Source organism: Leptidea sinapis, chromosome Z, assembly GCF_905404315.1.
Source record: "Leptidea sinapis chromosome Z, ilLepSina1.1, whole genome shotgun sequence".
In the NCBI taxonomy this organism is placed as follows: domain Eukaryota; kingdom Metazoa; phylum Arthropoda; class Insecta; order Lepidoptera; family Pieridae; genus Leptidea; species Leptidea sinapis.
Window position 1 is genome coordinate 32704050 of NC_066312.1, and position 19453 is coordinate 32723502.

The 19453-nt window shown below is 34.4% G+C and overlaps 1 protein-coding gene across 1 annotated transcript in view; it reads right to left on the reverse strand.

The window, feature by feature from the left end:
* Nucleotides 1-3017: 3017 nt before the first annotated feature.
* The window catches only part of LOC126978277 (uncharacterized), a 142150-nt gene continuing 125714 nt past the window's right edge, over nt 3018-19453 (reverse strand). Inside the window, exons 5-6 of the mRNA XM_050827013.1 lie at nt 10517-10748; nt 3018-5169 (exon numbers count right to left, since the gene is read on the reverse strand). Coding sequence (XP_050682970.1) covers nt 5075-5169; nt 10517-10748 — 327 coding nt within the window. The 3' untranslated portion in view covers nt 3018-5074. The remainder of the gene's footprint in view (nt 5170-10516; nt 10749-19453) is intronic.

Below are 19453 nucleotides of genomic sequence, written 5' to 3' on the forward strand. Positions count from 1 at the left end.
TTGTGAAGCCAGAACAACTCAAATGGACTTTGATCAGCCCCGATGGTGCCACCAAAAATGAGGTCGACTTCAATATGTCGGCCAAATTACATATATTCAATGATGTCTCCGTGATCAACTAAGTGTCTGGTGAAGTCTACGCTCCGACCCGCGCCCATTCAGATCCAGAACCCCGAAAACTTTCAATTCGAATTTCAAAACCGCTTCGAATGCCTCGGTGACTGCGTAGACCATTAGTATAATAAGAGGTTCGTGGCAGCTTTTCAAACAGCTGGGTCTAAGTTGTTCAAGGCGTGCCGTTCAAAAGGAACCAGAAAAATTAATCTATACCTTCAAATTGATGGATGTAAGACGCCAAATGACCCAGTAAAGGCACCTAAATAAACAGAGTCATTCACTCGCGATGTACACCGTCACAATATAGTTCGTAGACTATAAGAAGGCATTTGATTCGATCAAGACCTGGGTGGTGCTTCAGTATCCAGAGGTACCACATTGATTACCGATATATCTAAGCGTTGAAGTGTTTGTATGGACTCGAAGCCTATCCGACTGCAGCGGGGAGTCAGACAAGGCGATGTCATATCACCCAAGCTGTTCACCGCTGCGTTGGAAGATATCTTTAAGCTTCCGGACTGGGCATTAATATCAACAGCGAATACATCACTCACCTTCGATTCACAGATATCGTAATCATGGCAGAGACCATGAATGACTTAAGACGTAAAAGACGTAAGCCATATGCCCGACGGCTTCAATACAGCTTCCCAAGGAGTAGGTATCAAAATGAATATGGACAAGACGAAGATCATGTCAAATGTCCATGCACCTACTCCCGTAACAATTGGGAACTATATTCTCGAAATTGTCGACGAGTACGTCAACTACGGACAAACAATACAATAAATTCAAATAATTTTATTCAAAATAGGATGTGACATCACTTATTGAAAGTCAAAAACTACCACCCATTCCAAAACGAATGCCTCAGACCTGAGAAGAATGGGCGCAACAAACTCAGCGGGCTTTTTTTTCATCGAAAAAATATGTCTACAAAGTAATATTGTACAATTCAACTTATTATTTAATAGCCTGAGGGCGGTCGCTCCATTCCCAATCTGTGGTATCATTAAGAAAGTCATTTGTGTTATAGTAACCTTTACCACACAAACGTTTTTTAACAATTATTTTGAATAACGTAAGACATTATAAGTTTATGTCTGTTCCTGGTGTTAACATTATGGTTATGACAGTTTCTAGTAAATTCACTTATGCGCCTATGAACATACATTACATTATCAAGAATATATTGAGAAGCAACAGTCAAGATATTATTTTTTTTTGAATTTTGCTGTCAATGATTGTTTAGGTTATAAATAGCGTGAATAGCCCTCTTCTGCAGCACAAATCAGTCGTCGAATCCGAAAAATTCTAAAATCATCTCGTCCTAAATACTACAGTGTCTGAAGGCGAAGGTTTTCAACCAGTGGGTGTTGCCAGTGATGACTTTCGATAGGCAGACATGGTCGCTAACTATGGGCCTGATAAGAAAGCTCATGGTCGCTCAGAGGGTAATGGAGGCATAAAGAGGGATAAAAGGCATTTATTTTCTCAAAATTTATTCCTTTAGAATTCTTTTTGATGTCATTTCTTATACTACTAGATACCACTACCGCTTCGGAAACAAATGGCGCTCTGAGAGAGAAGAAGCGGCGCAAGAAACTCTCCCAGCATTCTTTTTTTTGCGCTCTTTTCAATAAAAATATACAATATTGTACAGTCGCTATAAAATAATCACAATCTAGTCCCAGGCTGTCCGATCATTTAGATATTCAGTAGTGGAGTAATAGGATTTACGACAGAGCCATTTTTTTATAAAACATTTAAATTTATTTACAGATAATGCCTGAATAAACATTTAAATTTATTTATAGATAGTGGCTAGGACTTTTTTGTAGAAGTGTATACATTTACCCTTAAAGCTATTATGTATCTTATGAAGCCTACTAGAATTAGTTACAAGCAATCCCGTATTTCTAGTGTTATAATAATGAAAATCACTATTAAGAGCAAAAAGGTGGAGAGGTCTATGCTTGGAGTTTCCCTGCGAGATCGAATCAGAAATACGTTGGATGAGGGCAGCGTAGTACCGATGGCCGTAGAAATCTTTGGGGGAGGATTTTGACCAGCAGTGGACGTCTTCCGGCTGATGATGATGAAGTGATTTCATATCCTATTTTGAAGTTTTCAACTGCATTATCAAATTACATCTAAATATAATTATTTTTGTTTTAAACGTATCAATATTCCAGATATATCCAATTTTTTAATCAAAAATATTAACTTTACATAAAATAATTTATACTGTAAGAACAACACGATATAGTTTTATTATTTTAACTTCAATCCTTTGATTATTAATGAAGTATTTAAGTGAGGTATCCCAAAATATAATATGATGGCTTAGGTTCATGGTATTCAAGTCTTAGACAAATATAATTTGTACCAATATATATGGACGATATGGGATTCTAACTTTACGACTTAATTCAAAAGAATCTGGCCTTTCTTATTTTTTTTATGGAAAAGGAGGACAAACGAGCGTACGGTTAGGTCATCTGGTATTAAGTGATCACCGCCGTCCACATCTCTTGCAAGACCTGAGGAATCACAGGGGCCTTGCCAGGCCTCTAAGGAAAGTGTATGCGCTTGTTTTGAAGGTGTCATGTCGTATCGTCCCGGAAACATCCCACAAGGAAGCTCATTTCACAGCTTGGTTGTACGCGGAAGAAATATTAGGGATTAAAGTATAAAATTGCAGATTTGCTACCATTATTATCAATATATTGCCGCCATCTAATAGGAAGGTCATTTATTCTTTTGCGATAGAACAAAAATCTCAAACCATGAAGGTTCTATGTCAATTCGAAGTACCCATTACAATAAAACGGCAATTTAATACTTAAACCCCTATTATAATTCTGATATTCTTAAGAATGATTAAATAAAACAATGTGTTTATTCAATAATTATTATTCACATCAATTCATATTTATTCTGTACAAACCATACTTATCTAATAAAAATGTTTGGCACAACTATTTACATAACGTTATCACACAAAACATTATATTTCCGTACAATTATAACATAATATTGATATAATATGAATTATTATTTTATCGCTGTTTTACAATCGATTAAACTATTTACAATTTAAGTGCATGATAGTAGAAATTGTGCATTTATAATGCAAAAGACTTAATGACTATAGCAACAGAAAAAACAATACTGTACGACTAGTTAAAGTACAATGTCATAAGGATTCTTCTGGGTAGATTTCGTGTTACTTTGTTAATGGAAAAATTAAATAATGCTTAGATCCTTTATACGTCTAGACAAACTTTGGCAGCTGTCAAAACATCGAAAATAATTGAGATTGACTGTCAAAGAAATACATATCGCGAGTGTATAACGTAGCTTGTCACGCACACTAAAGTAATAAACCGGGCCTGTTTTCATTCGTTGTTGCTGGCTTACGTATAAAAACTTGGCGTGTTTTCAAGTATATTATATTTTCACAAAGACATTGGTAGCCTCAGGTAAATCTAGTTGAAATGTAATTTCGCGAGAGTAAGTACCTTTCTTAGAGGACAGACAGGGCAACGGTCTCTACGTATTCAGCCAATTCAATGACAATAATTTATTTAAATTCAAAATAACTTAATTGTATTGTTTATTTACATTATATGGTTTAAAAATTAATTTATTTTAAATCTAATGCGTGTAATGCGTCATACAAAAATTTTGTAAAGAAAACTATTTGATTGAGAACCAAACTCCTTCAAGAATTTTGAGGTTATATGCAGGGCAAAAATAAAAAAATAATACTAGTGCGTTTTAGTTACAAAAAAACCATCACAGATAATATTGACGTAAACATAATTCATAATTAAGTAGTCATTATTTGTGCCATTAGAAGCGTTAGTATAGCCATTAGTAATAGTGAGACACTCGAGAAAATGAGATAGAATATTACTAAGATACATGTAGGGATAGTAATAGTCTTAATAGTAAAGATATCTTATCGTGCCCCTGTTATCTGTGAATCACTTACTGTTTTATTACAATAAGCTCAGATTGTTTATACGCCTAGATAGATTGTGACAGCTGTGAAAACGTCAAAACGTCGTTGAGTAACGCACGCACACTACCACAAACTGATATACAAGTCGTGAGTGTGAGACGTAGCTTGTCACACACACTAACGTATTAAACCTGGCCTTTTTTCATCTTCAGTTGTCTAGAAGCAAGAGGCTGTATCTAGACGCATAAATTCTCGAAGATAATAAGCACTTTCTGAAAGACTATGATAAAAGAAGAATCATGATTCTATAACTAAAACTATATCTCTATATTTTAAATAGCTGTAAAAGTTACATGTCTTACGAGAACTAAGGCTTATAGTTAAAAAAATGAAATTGATTACGCGATAAGCATTTTTTTATTAAGTATTTTTACACTTTATCATTTTAGTACAGAACCCGTTGATTCACAACAAATTTCTGAGTATTTTAAACTCAAACATTCAATTTAAAGCTCAATCGATTTTAACTAAGCGCGCTGAATTGTAAATATCAATTTATTAGTTTGAATAAAAAATTCAGTGAATCTAACAAAATTTTATCAGTTATCAATTTTATTAAGCCACAGGGTTGGATGAAACTTAGATCATTTATACGTCTTGATAGACAATGACAGCTGTGAAAACGTCGAAAAATTGAGTTTAGAGTTAACCTCTATTTTGAGCAATGCACGTGTTACATAAAGTGTCATATAAATCGCGAATTTAGACGGAGCTTTTCACGCACACTAAAGTATTAAACCTGGCCTGTTTTCATCGGTTGTCTAACAGCAAGAGACTCTATCGAGACGTGTAAATTATCTAAGGGATGGAAAATAAACAACACAAATAAAAATATATAAAGCCCTATTTCTATTGATAGATCCGGATCCAATTTACATGTTTTTACATTGTTAGTACAAATGAGTATTGAGCATCAGTCCATTTCACTCAAGGCACTTGTCTTCTCAACAGCACTAAAATTGTCCATACAGCAAATATTTCTTGTGTATTTGATGTCACAGCATTACATCCTGAAACTGCATCTAAAACAAAATAGTAAGAAATTCACGATTATTTTCTTTATGCCAATTTTATTTGTAAGGCCGCCAATGTCCTAATATCCATTACATCATCCAAACGAGTGTTGTAATAAAATTCAGTACAACATTACAAAACTCGTTTGGATGATGTAATGGTTACGAGGACTGGCTTTATTATGTTATTACTGCTAACTGTTTCAGAATCTTGAATAGAGGATTCATATTATGGGTGTAGATGAAGTCTTGTATACAACTGTTGATAATTATGTATTAAAACACTCATGTGATACTATTATCGCAAACTAATATCAAACCCACATTCGTAGCATAAATAACTATTACAACAAATTTATGATAATATTTAAACTGATGTGAGCAGCACACATAGCTCGAAGGACAGCCGTTTGGGAAGTAAAGTCCATAAGTAACACAAGTTGAATCCTACCGAGAATAATTAATTTTGAGATTCACGCAATACAACACTTTTTATTTTTAAGTGTCTACACGACTATACAAATAAAATTTGTAACCAAAATTTATGGACGACGCGTCACTCGGACCGTTGGCTCAGTTGGTAATAGTGCTCGGACGCAACCCGAGAGGCGTGGTTTCGAGTCCCTTACGTCGTAAAATTTTGGTACAAATAATTTTTTTATGCTATGAGGTTAATCCCATTAACTGACCTTAAATATTATCGAAATGCGACTGAAATTGTGAAAATCTTTATGCATTTATTTTTATTTTTATGAAAATAAGGGGCAGGACGTTCAGCTGATGGTAATTGATACGCCCTTCCCATTACAATGCAGTGCGCTCAAGATTCTTGAAAAACCCCAAAAAATCTGAATGGCACTACAACTGCGCTCATCACCTTGAGACATATGATGTTAAGTCTCATTTGCTCTCTCATTTTACTAGCTACGGCGCCCTTCAGAGCGAAACAAACTAATGCTTACATATTACTGCTTCACGGCAGAAACAGGCGCCGTTGTGGTACCCATAATCTAGCTGGCATCCTGTGCAAAGGAGCCTATATACATAGGAGGATATAAAATCATATTTCACATAAAAAAACATATCATTGGCTTCCGCAAAAGTCCTGTTAATGTATCCATCACATAAGAAAACATATCACATTTCGTTACCCACAAACCTAAAATAATATTATGTGAAGCGAGCTGGAAATTCTCCTGTAATAGAATTATGCCGTCGAAAAAGTATATTTTATGTTTAAAAATTGTCGTTATATAAATGTAATGAGAGCAAACATCCCTTACGGTACTTTTCTATTTAAAAATAATATCATATTTTAACTGGGAACACCGCTTAAATAAGATATCATTTTATTTCTAATTTTATTCTAATCTAACAATTGAATAATACTCACACATTACAATATACAAAAATTATAACAAAAATAGGATTGTCCCTTTTCATTTGTCTGTTCTGTTATTTTGTAAAAAAATATGATTTTTTTTAGTTTTCTCCTTAAGAATCGATTTTCATCTAAGGCGCCCGGTATGAGAAAAATATGGAGAGTAAAACCTACTCATCAAATGGGATAGTAACGTTTTTGGTGCGCATCACATCGCACACTTACGCATGTAGTATAATATACCTGTTAGGGTGTGCCAAAATGTAACATCCTTAATGGACCTTTTAAAATTGGAATTTTGAGTTCCGCTTTTAACAGGAGTTGTGTTTGGGCATTTCCTGACATATTTTGAGCGTTAAGTATTTATTAATTAATACGCTTTTATGAGCTTCTACTGTTTGTATCGACTTCATTGGACTTGATTTTGTTCAGTACCTGTTCGGAGAAAATCGTTCTTGAGGAGTAAACTCGCGTCGGAGCTGACACACACACTTTTATTTTGATCAACATTCTGTTAAGTCTGAGATTTCTTAATCTTTGCGATTCTTTCAATATGTACGACGTTGAACAAAATCGAATGACGTCGTGAAACCAAGAAAAAAAATTTATTCCATTTCTTTTACGGTTACTACTTTTTGCGTTTAAATATTCGTCTTTATATTTTTTACAAAGCTTGCTTTACTGTAAATAAAACTAACATTCCTCTCTCTGCCTTATCTTTTCATAGTTGTCTTATAATGAAACTAAGACTATTTTTTTACTTTACATGAAACAGTTTTAGTCTCAAGCACGATATTTTAAAAGAGTTTTGGGTGTAAGAAATTGATTGCTGATAATATTAAAACATGAGATAAGATCTTGAAATAGTGTCATGCGTCATCCCATAGACAACATAGATGGATTGAAAATAGAGATCACCCAATGGTTCCAAATGCAGGAAATCGATAAAATTATCAATCTTAGATCTTCAAATTTGGACTGAGATTCAATACAGAAATCTGCTGTTAAATATTATCGCTTAACCAGCACCCTATTGGGGTACTGCTGCTTAAACAAACACCGCTCAATCCCAAGCCACAGATATTGTAGAGCGTGTACATTCTGTAATACTGCAAAGGATTCATGAAAAAAATTCACAATATACCACCACATTGGTCGCAGTGAAACAGTGTTACCCTGACCTTTTTTTTATGGAATTAAGGGAAGAGACGAGCAGGACGTTCAGTTAATGGTATTTGATACGCCCTGCCCATTACAATGCAGTGCAACTCAGGATTCTTGAAAAACAAAAAAATCTGAGCGGCACTACACTAGCGCTTGTTACTTCGAGAAATAAGATGTTAAGTCTCATTTGCCCAGTAATTTCACTAGCTACGGAGCCCTTCAGACCGAAACACAATACTGCTTACACATTACTGCTTCACGGCAGAAATAAGCGCCGTTGTGGTACCCATAATCTAGCCAGCATCCTGTGCAAAGAGCCTCCCACTGGTACTAAAGCCGCTTTACCAACCATAAACATCATAAAATAATATCATAAGGAAAATAGGATGCTCGAACAGACCTGAAGTTCAATCTACAACGAGCTCCGAGCTACTTAACAAAATTTAATCCACATTTATATGCCCTTTATGTAGGGAGTATAGAATATTCTATTCAAACCTGAACAGTCTAACAAAGCTCCTCCTGACGTATTTCTTACTGACAACAAAGAAGATTAACTCAAGTATTGTTATAAACGCATTAAAAGCGTTATTTTACAATTATTAAAAATAAACGTTAATGTTAACTAAACTATTAACGCACCTCATGTTCCTTATGAGTATTTAAAATAAATTATCCAATAAAAACATTTTCATTTAGCGCAGGGATTTCATTTCACTATCAACTGCATTCATAAAAGTTGTCATTATTGTTCGTACAAACGGCGCTGAAAATTAATTCATATGGACAATAAGCCTTTAGTTAATTTAATGGAATTTTATAGATCATCATTTTAATTAAAATTCAAATACACTGTATTAACAGTATACCTAAATATATTTCACTCTGTAATTGTAAGTTAATATATATTTATTGATTGCCAGTGATGAGTTACGGTTCGTAGACGTGGTCGCTAACCATGAGCCTAATCGATCGAATCAAAAATGAAGAGATCCGTAGGATAACCAAAGTTATCGACATAGTCCAAGTGATTTTGAAATTAAAGCGGCAGTGGGCATGGCACATAGTTCAATGGACAGATGGCCGTTGGGCCAGTAAAGTGCTCGAATGGTGACCACTCCCCTGGACCACAAAATCGACTGACGATCTGGTCAAGATCGCCGAAATACGTTGGATGACGGCAGCGCAAGACCGATGATCGTCGTGGAAATCTTTGGGGGAGGCCTTTGTCCAGCAGTGTACGTCTTCCAGCTGATGATGATGATGATGATAAATTTAATTCTTTTTTAGGAGACTAACACCAACTTCTTCTACTTGGCCACATAGATGAAGATTAGAGTCAAATCACGAAGATTAGGTCATCTCTGATCTGTTACTTCTTTTGTGTTGCGGAGTTCTTCTACATCTTCTACAGCATATATTACGGTAAGTACTCGGAGGAATTATACAGGTCCATACCAGCAGCCGAATTTCAACAGATATGAACTTCTTGCCTCAAACCGCCATAGTGTGGAATCATTTGCCAACTGCAGTTTTCCCGAACTTATACGACTCATGGATCTGCAATCTTAGAGCATTTTAAAGACCTTTTGTTTCTCACCTTAGACCTAGCCTTAGAAAAATTGTAATTCGAAGTTTCGGCTGACGGATCGGACATTTTCCTATAACGAAAGTATTTCGGATCGGAAGATCAATTCGAATTTCGCGATTAAACATTTTGTCTTTCGTTTACCTTATACCCAAATTCACATTTACTTTTTCTAATGGTTCCGAAACTCAATCTGTCCGCACTATTCGTATCCGAAGTACTTTGGTAATAGGATTTAATTTGAAGTTCGTCGTTCTTTCGTTTCAGACGAAACTTCGGCTTTAAATTTTGGTAATAGACTACCAGATGCGTCTTTTGCTAAATGTAAAAATAATAATATATTATGTATGCTCTTCAACGGCATATTTAGTCCAGCAGTTAGTGATACTCTTACCGATGTTGATTGACAGAGAAATGAACTGTTATTGTAGTCTTATGAGTCGTTATCAGTTTTAGTGTCTGACTTCTATGACAATTTCTATTAGAAACTGAGGCCGCTACACTAAATTGCTAACTACACTAAATCCCAACGACCATTTAACTCTGGCTTTTTTGATAAAAACAAGTATTGTAAACTTAAAACTCATAAGGAGAAGGAGACGTGTCTTCGAGAAACTATTTATCTATAGTCCAAGGTCTAAACTGAGCGAGTGACGTCTAGCGGAAAGTATAGCAACCTTAAAAGTGAAATCATAAAAACATATACATAAATTGAAAGTAGGTGCCTCTTTTAAAACTCTGTTGAAAATGTATAAAACGACGTAGAAATATGAATCATTATATTTACAAAAAAATTAACTGAATAAATATAATAGCTTGACGTCTTTGCGTCTCATAAGGCAAGTTGAAATACACCAACTCCAAAGAAAGTAATTACTTACTTTAAATGATGAAAGCGTATATATTTTTGTAAATAAGTTTATTTCAACTGAGTCTTAGTATCGTGGAAATAAGATGCGAGAAGATCGTTCAGACAAACCGCCTCGGTCATCCTATTTTTGAATTGGACAGGAGGAAAAACGAGCACGTATCGTTTTACGGTGACGAATGTGAATATGTGATGTTTCTAAAGGATGAGGATAGCACAGATACTGTCGGGGGGACGAAGTGCATAAACATCAAATGTCTTTTTACGGTTGCAAAAGAAAATGAAGTGTCTCACATTATGAGCACAGTTGTTGGAAGCCAAGTTCTTAAAAAATGATTAATTTCATGATACTTACTATTTTTACTTAACATGAAAGAAGATATGTGTGGGCGACTTGCAATGAAAAGTCGCACAGCCATGCTTCGCACGTGCACAGGTCGAGTTGGTACTGTTGAACGACATTCGAGGGACAGAAAGCCTCTGTGTGTCGAGTAGTCATCTGGGAAGACGTGCAGAGTCCTCCACGAAGCTTGCAAACCATCGCCATCCGCACCAGACACGTGTGTGTTTTCTGTTATTATTGGATCCTGTAACGTACACATATTTGAGTATGGTGTTCGAGATTTGCACATTAAGACCTATTATTCTACTCTTGTCGTAATGTGAATTGGCAAAGAAACCTCCATTGTCCATTAATTTGGTTACAACTTCAGTTAATATACGAGGGTGACACTGAGTTTTTAGAACTGGCCAATTGTTAGTAAAATAATAAAAAAAATAGCTTAAATTTTTAAAATGGAACTCTTTGCTAATATTACTTAATATGTACTTTATTGATATCTATCTGTTAATAACTATTTTAATGAGTTTTTTACGTGATCACACTAATCTCAACGAAAATCTGTGTCAGGGACCGCCTTCTACGGCACCGACTGAAGATACATCAATGTTGTGGAGCGAAATAAAGAGATTGATAAGAGAGTGACCTATCAGCATATTCGGACAAGCTTAGACATCGGTATGAGACAAGTTCACAAAATCCTCTATGAATAATTAGCAGTCAGGAAGCTTTGTGCCTAGTGAATAGCTCACAATTTGACCCAAAATCTGTCGTGTTGATTGTGTGATTTCGTCATCGGTTAAATTACCTGCCTCTGTTTCTGTTCCCTTTTCTTCTCAGCTAGTCTGTGAGTCTTTTAATCCATTTATCTATACAAAGAACCATTTCTCGACACCGCTTCCAATTCAGTTCTTAATCGACTTCAAAAAAGGAGGAGGTTCTCAATTCATCGGTATGTTTTTTTTATGTTTGTTACCTCAAAACTTTCGACTGGGTGAACCGAATTTAATAATTCTTTTTTATTTGAAAGCTGGTGCGTGCTTCCGTGTGGTCCCATTGTAATTTGGTCCAGATCTGACAGTGGCATCCATGATTAAAAAATAAATTTTGTTAATTATTTTAGTGCATATTATATCTATTGTTTTGAAATAGTGTTTATGAAGTCGGTCTTCTTTTTCTTAATTTTTTTTTTATTTTGTTTACATCATCTGATATTTCTTAGTCTCGAGGAAATATATTAAAAAGTAGTATTGATTTATTAGAACTTCATCTTGGGACACATGCTGTAATATAGACATTAAGATCATTGTCTTTGGGAGGATAGGAAATTATGTCTCCAACGCTCTTAACCCAATGGGTTCTTATTACTTTACTCATGCAACCGTGGGATATATCTGCATGGTCTATATATCGTTTGTTCTCTTTAACTCTCTTGATGCGACTTTTACTACAGGTTTTACAACCGACTAGCTGATAAGAAAAAGGAACAGAAACAGAGGCAGGCAATTTAATCGATGATGAAATCACTCAGATGCTGTTGGTGATAAACTCTAGTCAACGGTTGCGACCTTTGGGAGTGCACGATAATGCCAAAGGGCAAAAAAATCAAATTAGTATAGTGATGGGGATATGTTAAGGTTTAATCCATAAAATAGAAATTGTAATGTCGTAATAAAGGCATATTTATTAACTTATGAGATATATCAAATGAGGAAAGATCGCTTCTTACATATATTATTATGCGGAAAATACACGATGAAACTGAAAAATATATATAAAAATAATATGAAACACGTTTCAAATTGTTTTAAAGACAAATATTGGCGGAATTAACACAAGAAAACTTAAATAATTTGTATACACGATGAAACTGTCCTTTAATAAAAGTCATCTAACCGAGTGTTGAAGATAACGCCATGCTAATGAAAATTGTCGCGATATCTCCTTGTGTTCTATTACAACCAATAAGCCAATGAACACAAATTAATTTGAATGTTTTTGTAAAAAGGTGACACATACACTAAAAATAAGTATTTTTAGTAATGTATGTTATTGTGTGCAAAAAATAATTTAATTATGTGTCAAAAGGGCTTTATTGCCCTTTTAACATGGCTCGGTATCAAATACTGCAGATATCCCTTTGAAGTGATATTTTGCGTAAATCAACCATAAATTTGTTACATCTTGCTTACGCTACGCACTTCAAAGGAACGGAATTCTTACTTTACTTATTTATCTTTACGTAAATCACAGATAGGGTAGGCAGAAAGAACAAAATTCCGAGTTTTACATAACAAAGAAGGTCTTAATATTATGTTCTTTATTTTTCAGATTTTTTGTACCTCTTGTAAAAATTGTAACACGTTACTTTAGTAATTCCTAGTTAGATACATGGCCCGGTCAGTTGATATTCGGCCCAAAAAGCATTATATCTTACGTTTTCAATTTAATTATCGCATTGAGTATATAATCTAAATAGTTGAAATATAAATGAGAATAGGTATAGTTTTGTACGGGTCAACAGCCGTACAACTTACACCTGTTGGTGGTAGTGACACCGAAAGAGGCCACGCTGCATTATTTATATTATATAAGTAAATTATTTTAGTTATTCACCAATAAGCTTTAAATCCCATACTATCAGCTACTCAGTGCATCTCAATCTCTTAGTAGCAGCTCATGGCACATCCTATATTGTTCGCAACTTATTTCTCTCAATTTCATATAAAAAGTTCGCGCAGCAGATCCTATACTGCTCGCTACTCATCTTCCCATTCATCTCATCCTACATTATAAGTTATAAGAGTTTATAAATCGAGCATCACAATTTAACCTAACCTAACAAGCCTATAAATATTTTTTTTTACTAGTGGTCACCGTATCCTTATGCATGTAGATTTTAATATTTTATTATAATTAACTCGTATCAAATAAACCCTACGTGTATCGTGTCGCTTCAAAAGAATTGAAATTGAGACTTTATCATATGAAACTGAGACTTTCCAGCCAATCATTATTGTAAAGACTTATATTGTATGGATTTTCTTTTACTAAAACCAATTTTTCTAACCTGATTTAAATCTTTACAGAGTAACGCCATAATACTTAACTATTAGTCACGTGGCATCTATGAGAACCCCAAAAGGAATTTTGAAAGATAAACAAGTACAAAAAATTTAAAAATTAATTTCTAGAAAAAAACAAAATCTTCTAGAAAATAGCAAACTTTAAGCTTCTTGGACAGTGTTGAACGATACTTAGTAATTACTTAGCACAGGAATGACACACTTTGGTTTGGTGACAGATGCACATATAACACATTATATTAATTTCAGTTACCATACTGGGATCTCGTTCTTCTATTTTTGTACCTTACACATAGACGACAACTTCATTTAGCAGAGCTGAAAGTTTGCCGATATTTACTGGACGTTTTTTCATCGTCCTGTATTGCCTATAAATATTGAAGAGTTTCGGGGCGCCTGAGCTAGGAAGCTACAATCGCGCGGATCGTTCGCGTATCTTTAAATACTTGCCGAATTATGACACAATCTAAGTTGCTTGGGGTCCGATGTACCCCAGGTGACTAATTAAATGTTAACAGAAATATTGTAGTTTACAAAAGCCAAGAAGAAATTTATTCATTAGACGGCCCAACTAGAAAATTAAACTGATTTCACATGCATGTAATTGATGTTAAATAAATAAGTGTAATAATTGTAATGGATGTACCATTTATTCAAAATAATAAATTATGATAACGCTAAAATGTTCTTACCAACGAAACGTATTAAAATATTCAACATGCAAAGAAAAATATTTATATATCAAAATTAATCCGATCACTACATACAGAATTTTATATATTTTTATCTTTATAGCCGCTGCAATATCGTAATGTTGTCCCATTCACGAGTGTTACGACCAAAGTAACGGTACTAATAACGAAATGGCGATTGTTCTATCGTAATATGTGTTAATAATAGAGTGCTCCACAATTACACTAAATGTAGTGGCCCTGGCGTGTTGGGGATAAAATCTTTTACTAGTTATATTTATTACTAGTTAATTTTCGATTATTATTTAATATGAAAAGATATGAAAAGGTTATTTGGGAAGAGATTTGGCTATTATCTGAATCAGCGTCATCATATCAGCCGGAAGACGTCCACTGCTGGACAAAGGCCTCCCCGAATATCTATAAAAAGTTTATCTAGACACTGTGATGTGATCTTATAGATGTTCCTTTTTTAAACGTAGCATTTCATTTCATCTCTTCATCCTTTTTCAATTATTATAAATAAACAATAGCTGATAAATTAATATCGAATTCATTGCATTTATAGAACACTGATTTTTATGAATAGACTTTAGAGGTTAATACGGGTGAGATGCGATATGGCAGCTTATTGTTTTTCAGCTATTGTATATTAATTGCTCTTTGTTTTTTTCTGCACATTTGTTTTACCTTTGATAAGAGAAATGTTTTGTGTTTATTGGAAAAAGTTTTAATACTCGAATTGAGATCTTTATAAAAATAAGTGTTAATTAAAAATGATAAATACCCAACTACACTGGCCTTCAAAAGTAAGTATCACACTTTGAAAATTGGGACAACGTTTTAAGTTCACAACATATACTTTCGAAATAAAAAGGACTCCAAAGAGAATTTAATTTTGTACATAAAAACTTTATAGTCGGTAACCTTCTTTTAAGAATTGGCTGAAAAAAACCTTCAAAAACTAAACCATTCCTTTTTCAAAGTGGACGTTTCCGAATTACAATTTTACCATTCACATTTTTCTTTCTGTTTTAAATTTTTTTCAAGATTGATGGGTCTTGTTTTAAAAATTTATGCTAAAAAGCACATAATATTTATTTATCATGCCTCTTTCAGTTGAAGAATGTGCTAGGATCATGGCTTTTCTGGAACTAGGCATCAGTATGCGTCGCACTGCAAGTATGGTGGGTGTCACGGTACGAACAGTCCAGAAGGTAAAGCGAAGGAGCGAAGACACTGGACACCATCTGAGGAGACCTTGTAATGGCAGACCCAGGTGTACCAGTGCCCGAGAAGATCGTTATATTATTTCCACTGTGTTAAGAAATCGCCACCAAAATGCAGTTGAAGTCCAGCAACAGCTACTTCAGACCCGGAGGGACTACATTTGTGACAGTACAGTGAGAAGAAGACTTGCTGAAGCAAATTTGAAACCCGGAAGACCAGCGAGTGGCCCAAAACTCGAGAGACACCATCGAGTAGCGAGACTGCGATACACCCGTGAACACATGCAGTGGGATGAAGAAGAATGGTCAAGAATTTTGTTTGCAGATGAGTCTCGATTCTCCCTTTACACTTCTGATGGAAGGCGAAGTGTTTACAGGCGACCTGGTGAGCGATACCTTCAAGCCTGCATCTCAGAAAGAGTCCAATACGGTGGAAGCAGTGTACATGTATGGGCTGGCATATCTTCAGAAGGTCGCACAGAGCTAGTAGCCATTGAAAATGGCACCCTCACTGGGCAAAGAGATGCTCAAGAGATTCTCAATGAGTATGCAGGGCCGTATTTAGCAAATATGGGTGATGGATCGATGCTGATGCATGATAATGCCCGGCCACACACGGCTCATATCGTACAAGAGTATATTCAGGAGGTCGGTATCAGCGTGATGGCTTGGCCATCAAGAAGTCCTGATCTCAACCCGACTGAACACGCCTGGGATGAGCTTGGGAGGCTAGTCAGAAATCGCAGACCACCACCAGGTGGTTCTACCAGGCCCTGGTAGAAGAATGGGAGAATATTCCCCAATATTGGCTCCGAAACCTAGTGTTCAGTATGCCAAACCGGCTCGAAGCTGTAATCAGAGCTCGAGGAGGCAATACCAGTTATTAAAAATTAAATAACATTTAATACATTTTAGTTGAATTTTTTTTAAACTAAACTAAAAATGTCTATTTTCATTGTTATATCTTTTTTAAGTTAAAAATGTTACTAATGTATAATTTTAGTTTCTAAGAATTAAAGCCTATAAAATTTGCAACAAAACGTTTTTAATCTTAAATCTCTACCTTCTATAGTTAAGAAAAAAAATTAATTTGAAAAGTGTGATACTTACTTTTGCAGGCCAGTGTATTTACAGAACGCGACAGCCAGCAAACGTCATTATAGATTTGAAAAATATGTTTTCCAGCAATCTGTACGATATAAATATTTTATTACGCACTTAATAGCATATTGAATTATTGATATTTTAATGTACGCGAGTTTTTTTTTAATTAAACAATAAAATTCCATTAAACTGCGTTTCCGAGACAATAATTACGATAAGAAACCAGCATTGCACAAAATAAATAAACCGTATACCTTCATTGATGAATCGGTTAGTGATTAATTTAAATACTTTATTAAAAATTTCGTTCATAGCTCATTTTTTCTATTCCATGACTTTCGAAAGAGAGGACTCGATAGGAGATTCTTCCGACATAGTGTTCGGCGATTTCCTGAGAGAGACATGGATGGTAAAGTATTTCCAGTACTGTCATCTGAATAGCAAAGCATGTTTTAGGCATCCCACTAATCAACTAGTGACATCAAGACCTTTGTTAATGCTTTCCATTTGTAGGGCAGGGAGGTATAGGAATAGGCCCATAGCTGGATCCACCAAAGGGATGCGCCAAGTGGTAATCCCTTTTACCCCAATCCAAATAAAGTAACTAAAAGTAAGTAAGTGTTGTTTAATAATATGGGAAGCGGTAATTCTTACCACCAGGTACGTAGTACACTCTTATGTACCATAAAAAAATATAAATGTTAAATATCAAGGTAACCAGACAGGTTATTCAATCGTATGTATATAGATAATATACAAATGTTACATGAAATCCAATGACGTTCTAAACATAACAATGTCATTGATGAAATCATATTATATAACCTGTCAAAATATCAGCTGCATTCATGAACTAATATTGCTAAATAAAGCAAATTGCATAAATCAGTCAAGGATTGAGTGATTATGTCACTGAATCGGATCGCGTCCGGTCCATTAGAGGCCGTCGTCCACTCCATTGGTCAGATACAATTGTGTACGAACCATGCAACCGGGTAATGGACTTTCCTAACTTGTCAAATTCTTAATTGGCCCAATAAGTTGTAACTGGTTGTTACGGCTTTGTGTTTGGGAGCATTTGTCAGATATTCTCCTTGGGGCAGGGAAAGGAAAAGTTTGCGAGATTTTATCTCTGCTTAGAGATTTATGAATGTTAGAACTCCTTTATTGTATCGTGTTCTTGATTATTCGTAGTAGTAAAAATGAGTTATGTGTCAAAGAAGATGAATTGATTGGATTGGTCCAGGTTTTGTTGACATTTAAGAACGTTTTGCGGTTGCATAGCTCAAGTCTTACAGCCGTTTCAATATCGCTATCACCGTTTAATGACAAGATTTTATCTATCCATAGTTATGTTTAATTAAAACAATATTAAAACATATTTAGTTATAGTCAAATTCTAATTATAAGTATGTAAGTAAGTAAGCGTAAAAGGATTGATTTGTCTACATCTAGTCAGTTAAACTAAGGATAGATAGGTTATAAAAACGGCCGTAATTCGGCAAAATTAGCGAAATTTTACAAAAGTAGTAAACTTTTACTTACCATAGTTTTTTTTAGTTAAAAAAAAAGAAACTTGTATATTATATTCCCATATATCGATTTTATAAGCTAGTCTCGTAAAATCGGCTTAGCTGTTTCGGGGTATGTGGGGTGAAAGCAAACAGGAAGGATAACTTTAACAAATTACACATTTCTCTATTAGCTGTTAGATTTATATTAGAAGCAGATACTTCAACTACTTCTAATATAATATAAGTCGAAACGGCTGAAGCAATTTGAATGAAATTTTGTGTGCACATTAGGTAGGTCTGAGAATTGGCCAACATTTATTTTTTGTAGCCTAATTTTTTTTTCATATTTTTATTAATTTGTATGGTAGTACAACGTTTGCTGGGCCAGCTAGTATTCTATATGTATCCCTACTAATATTATAAATGTGAATGTAAGTTTGTTTGTGACGCTTTCAAGCATGAACCACCGAACCGATTTTGATAAAATTTAGCACAGAGATAGACTAGAGCTTGAAATAAGGACATAGGCTACCTTATAAAAATAAAAAATATAATCTATATATATAAAAATGAATTGCAGTTCGTTAGTCTCGCTAAAACTCGAGAACGGCTGGACCAATTTGGCTAATTTTAGTCTTGAATTATATGTGGAAGTCCAGAGAAGGTTTAAAAGGAATAAATATGAAATTTTGATTTTCCTTTGATGTGTCCCCCGTCGTTCAGAGATCAAATAAAAATAATAATTTAAAATGAATAACTTATTAGAATTTTTATATATTTATAACTTTCTTAGGAGGTCAAAAATAAACTTCCTTAAAACACGGGTATAAACACTTAAAAAAGATTCCTTTTGTTTGTTTTAAGTTTATTTTATACAAAATTTTTGGTGTTTTATTTATCGATTGAAAGTACGAAGCCTGCCGGGTCAGCTAGTTAATAATAAAACATAAAAAATTATGGAGGCGTTTAAATAGTGGATGGCAGTTAGTATGGAAATTCGACATTATCGAAGATAAAACCATGAAACTTTGTATTAAGGCACTTGATAAGAAATAATTTATAAACATTTGTTTGAGCATTTTTGAAATTTTCACCTATGATGAAATAGGAGATTAAAGTTCGCAGGGAAATACTATTAAAGACTATCTGACCCGGCACACTTCATAATGCCTCAATCGATAAAAAAAGACCTAAGCTTTTGTATAAAATAAATTTAAACCAAAAGGAATCGTTTTTTTGTTAAAACAAATAAAAGACATACTCGGTATGAATGAAATTATATTGTTATTTTCGATTTTTCTAGAAATACTGGCTATTTATTAGGTTT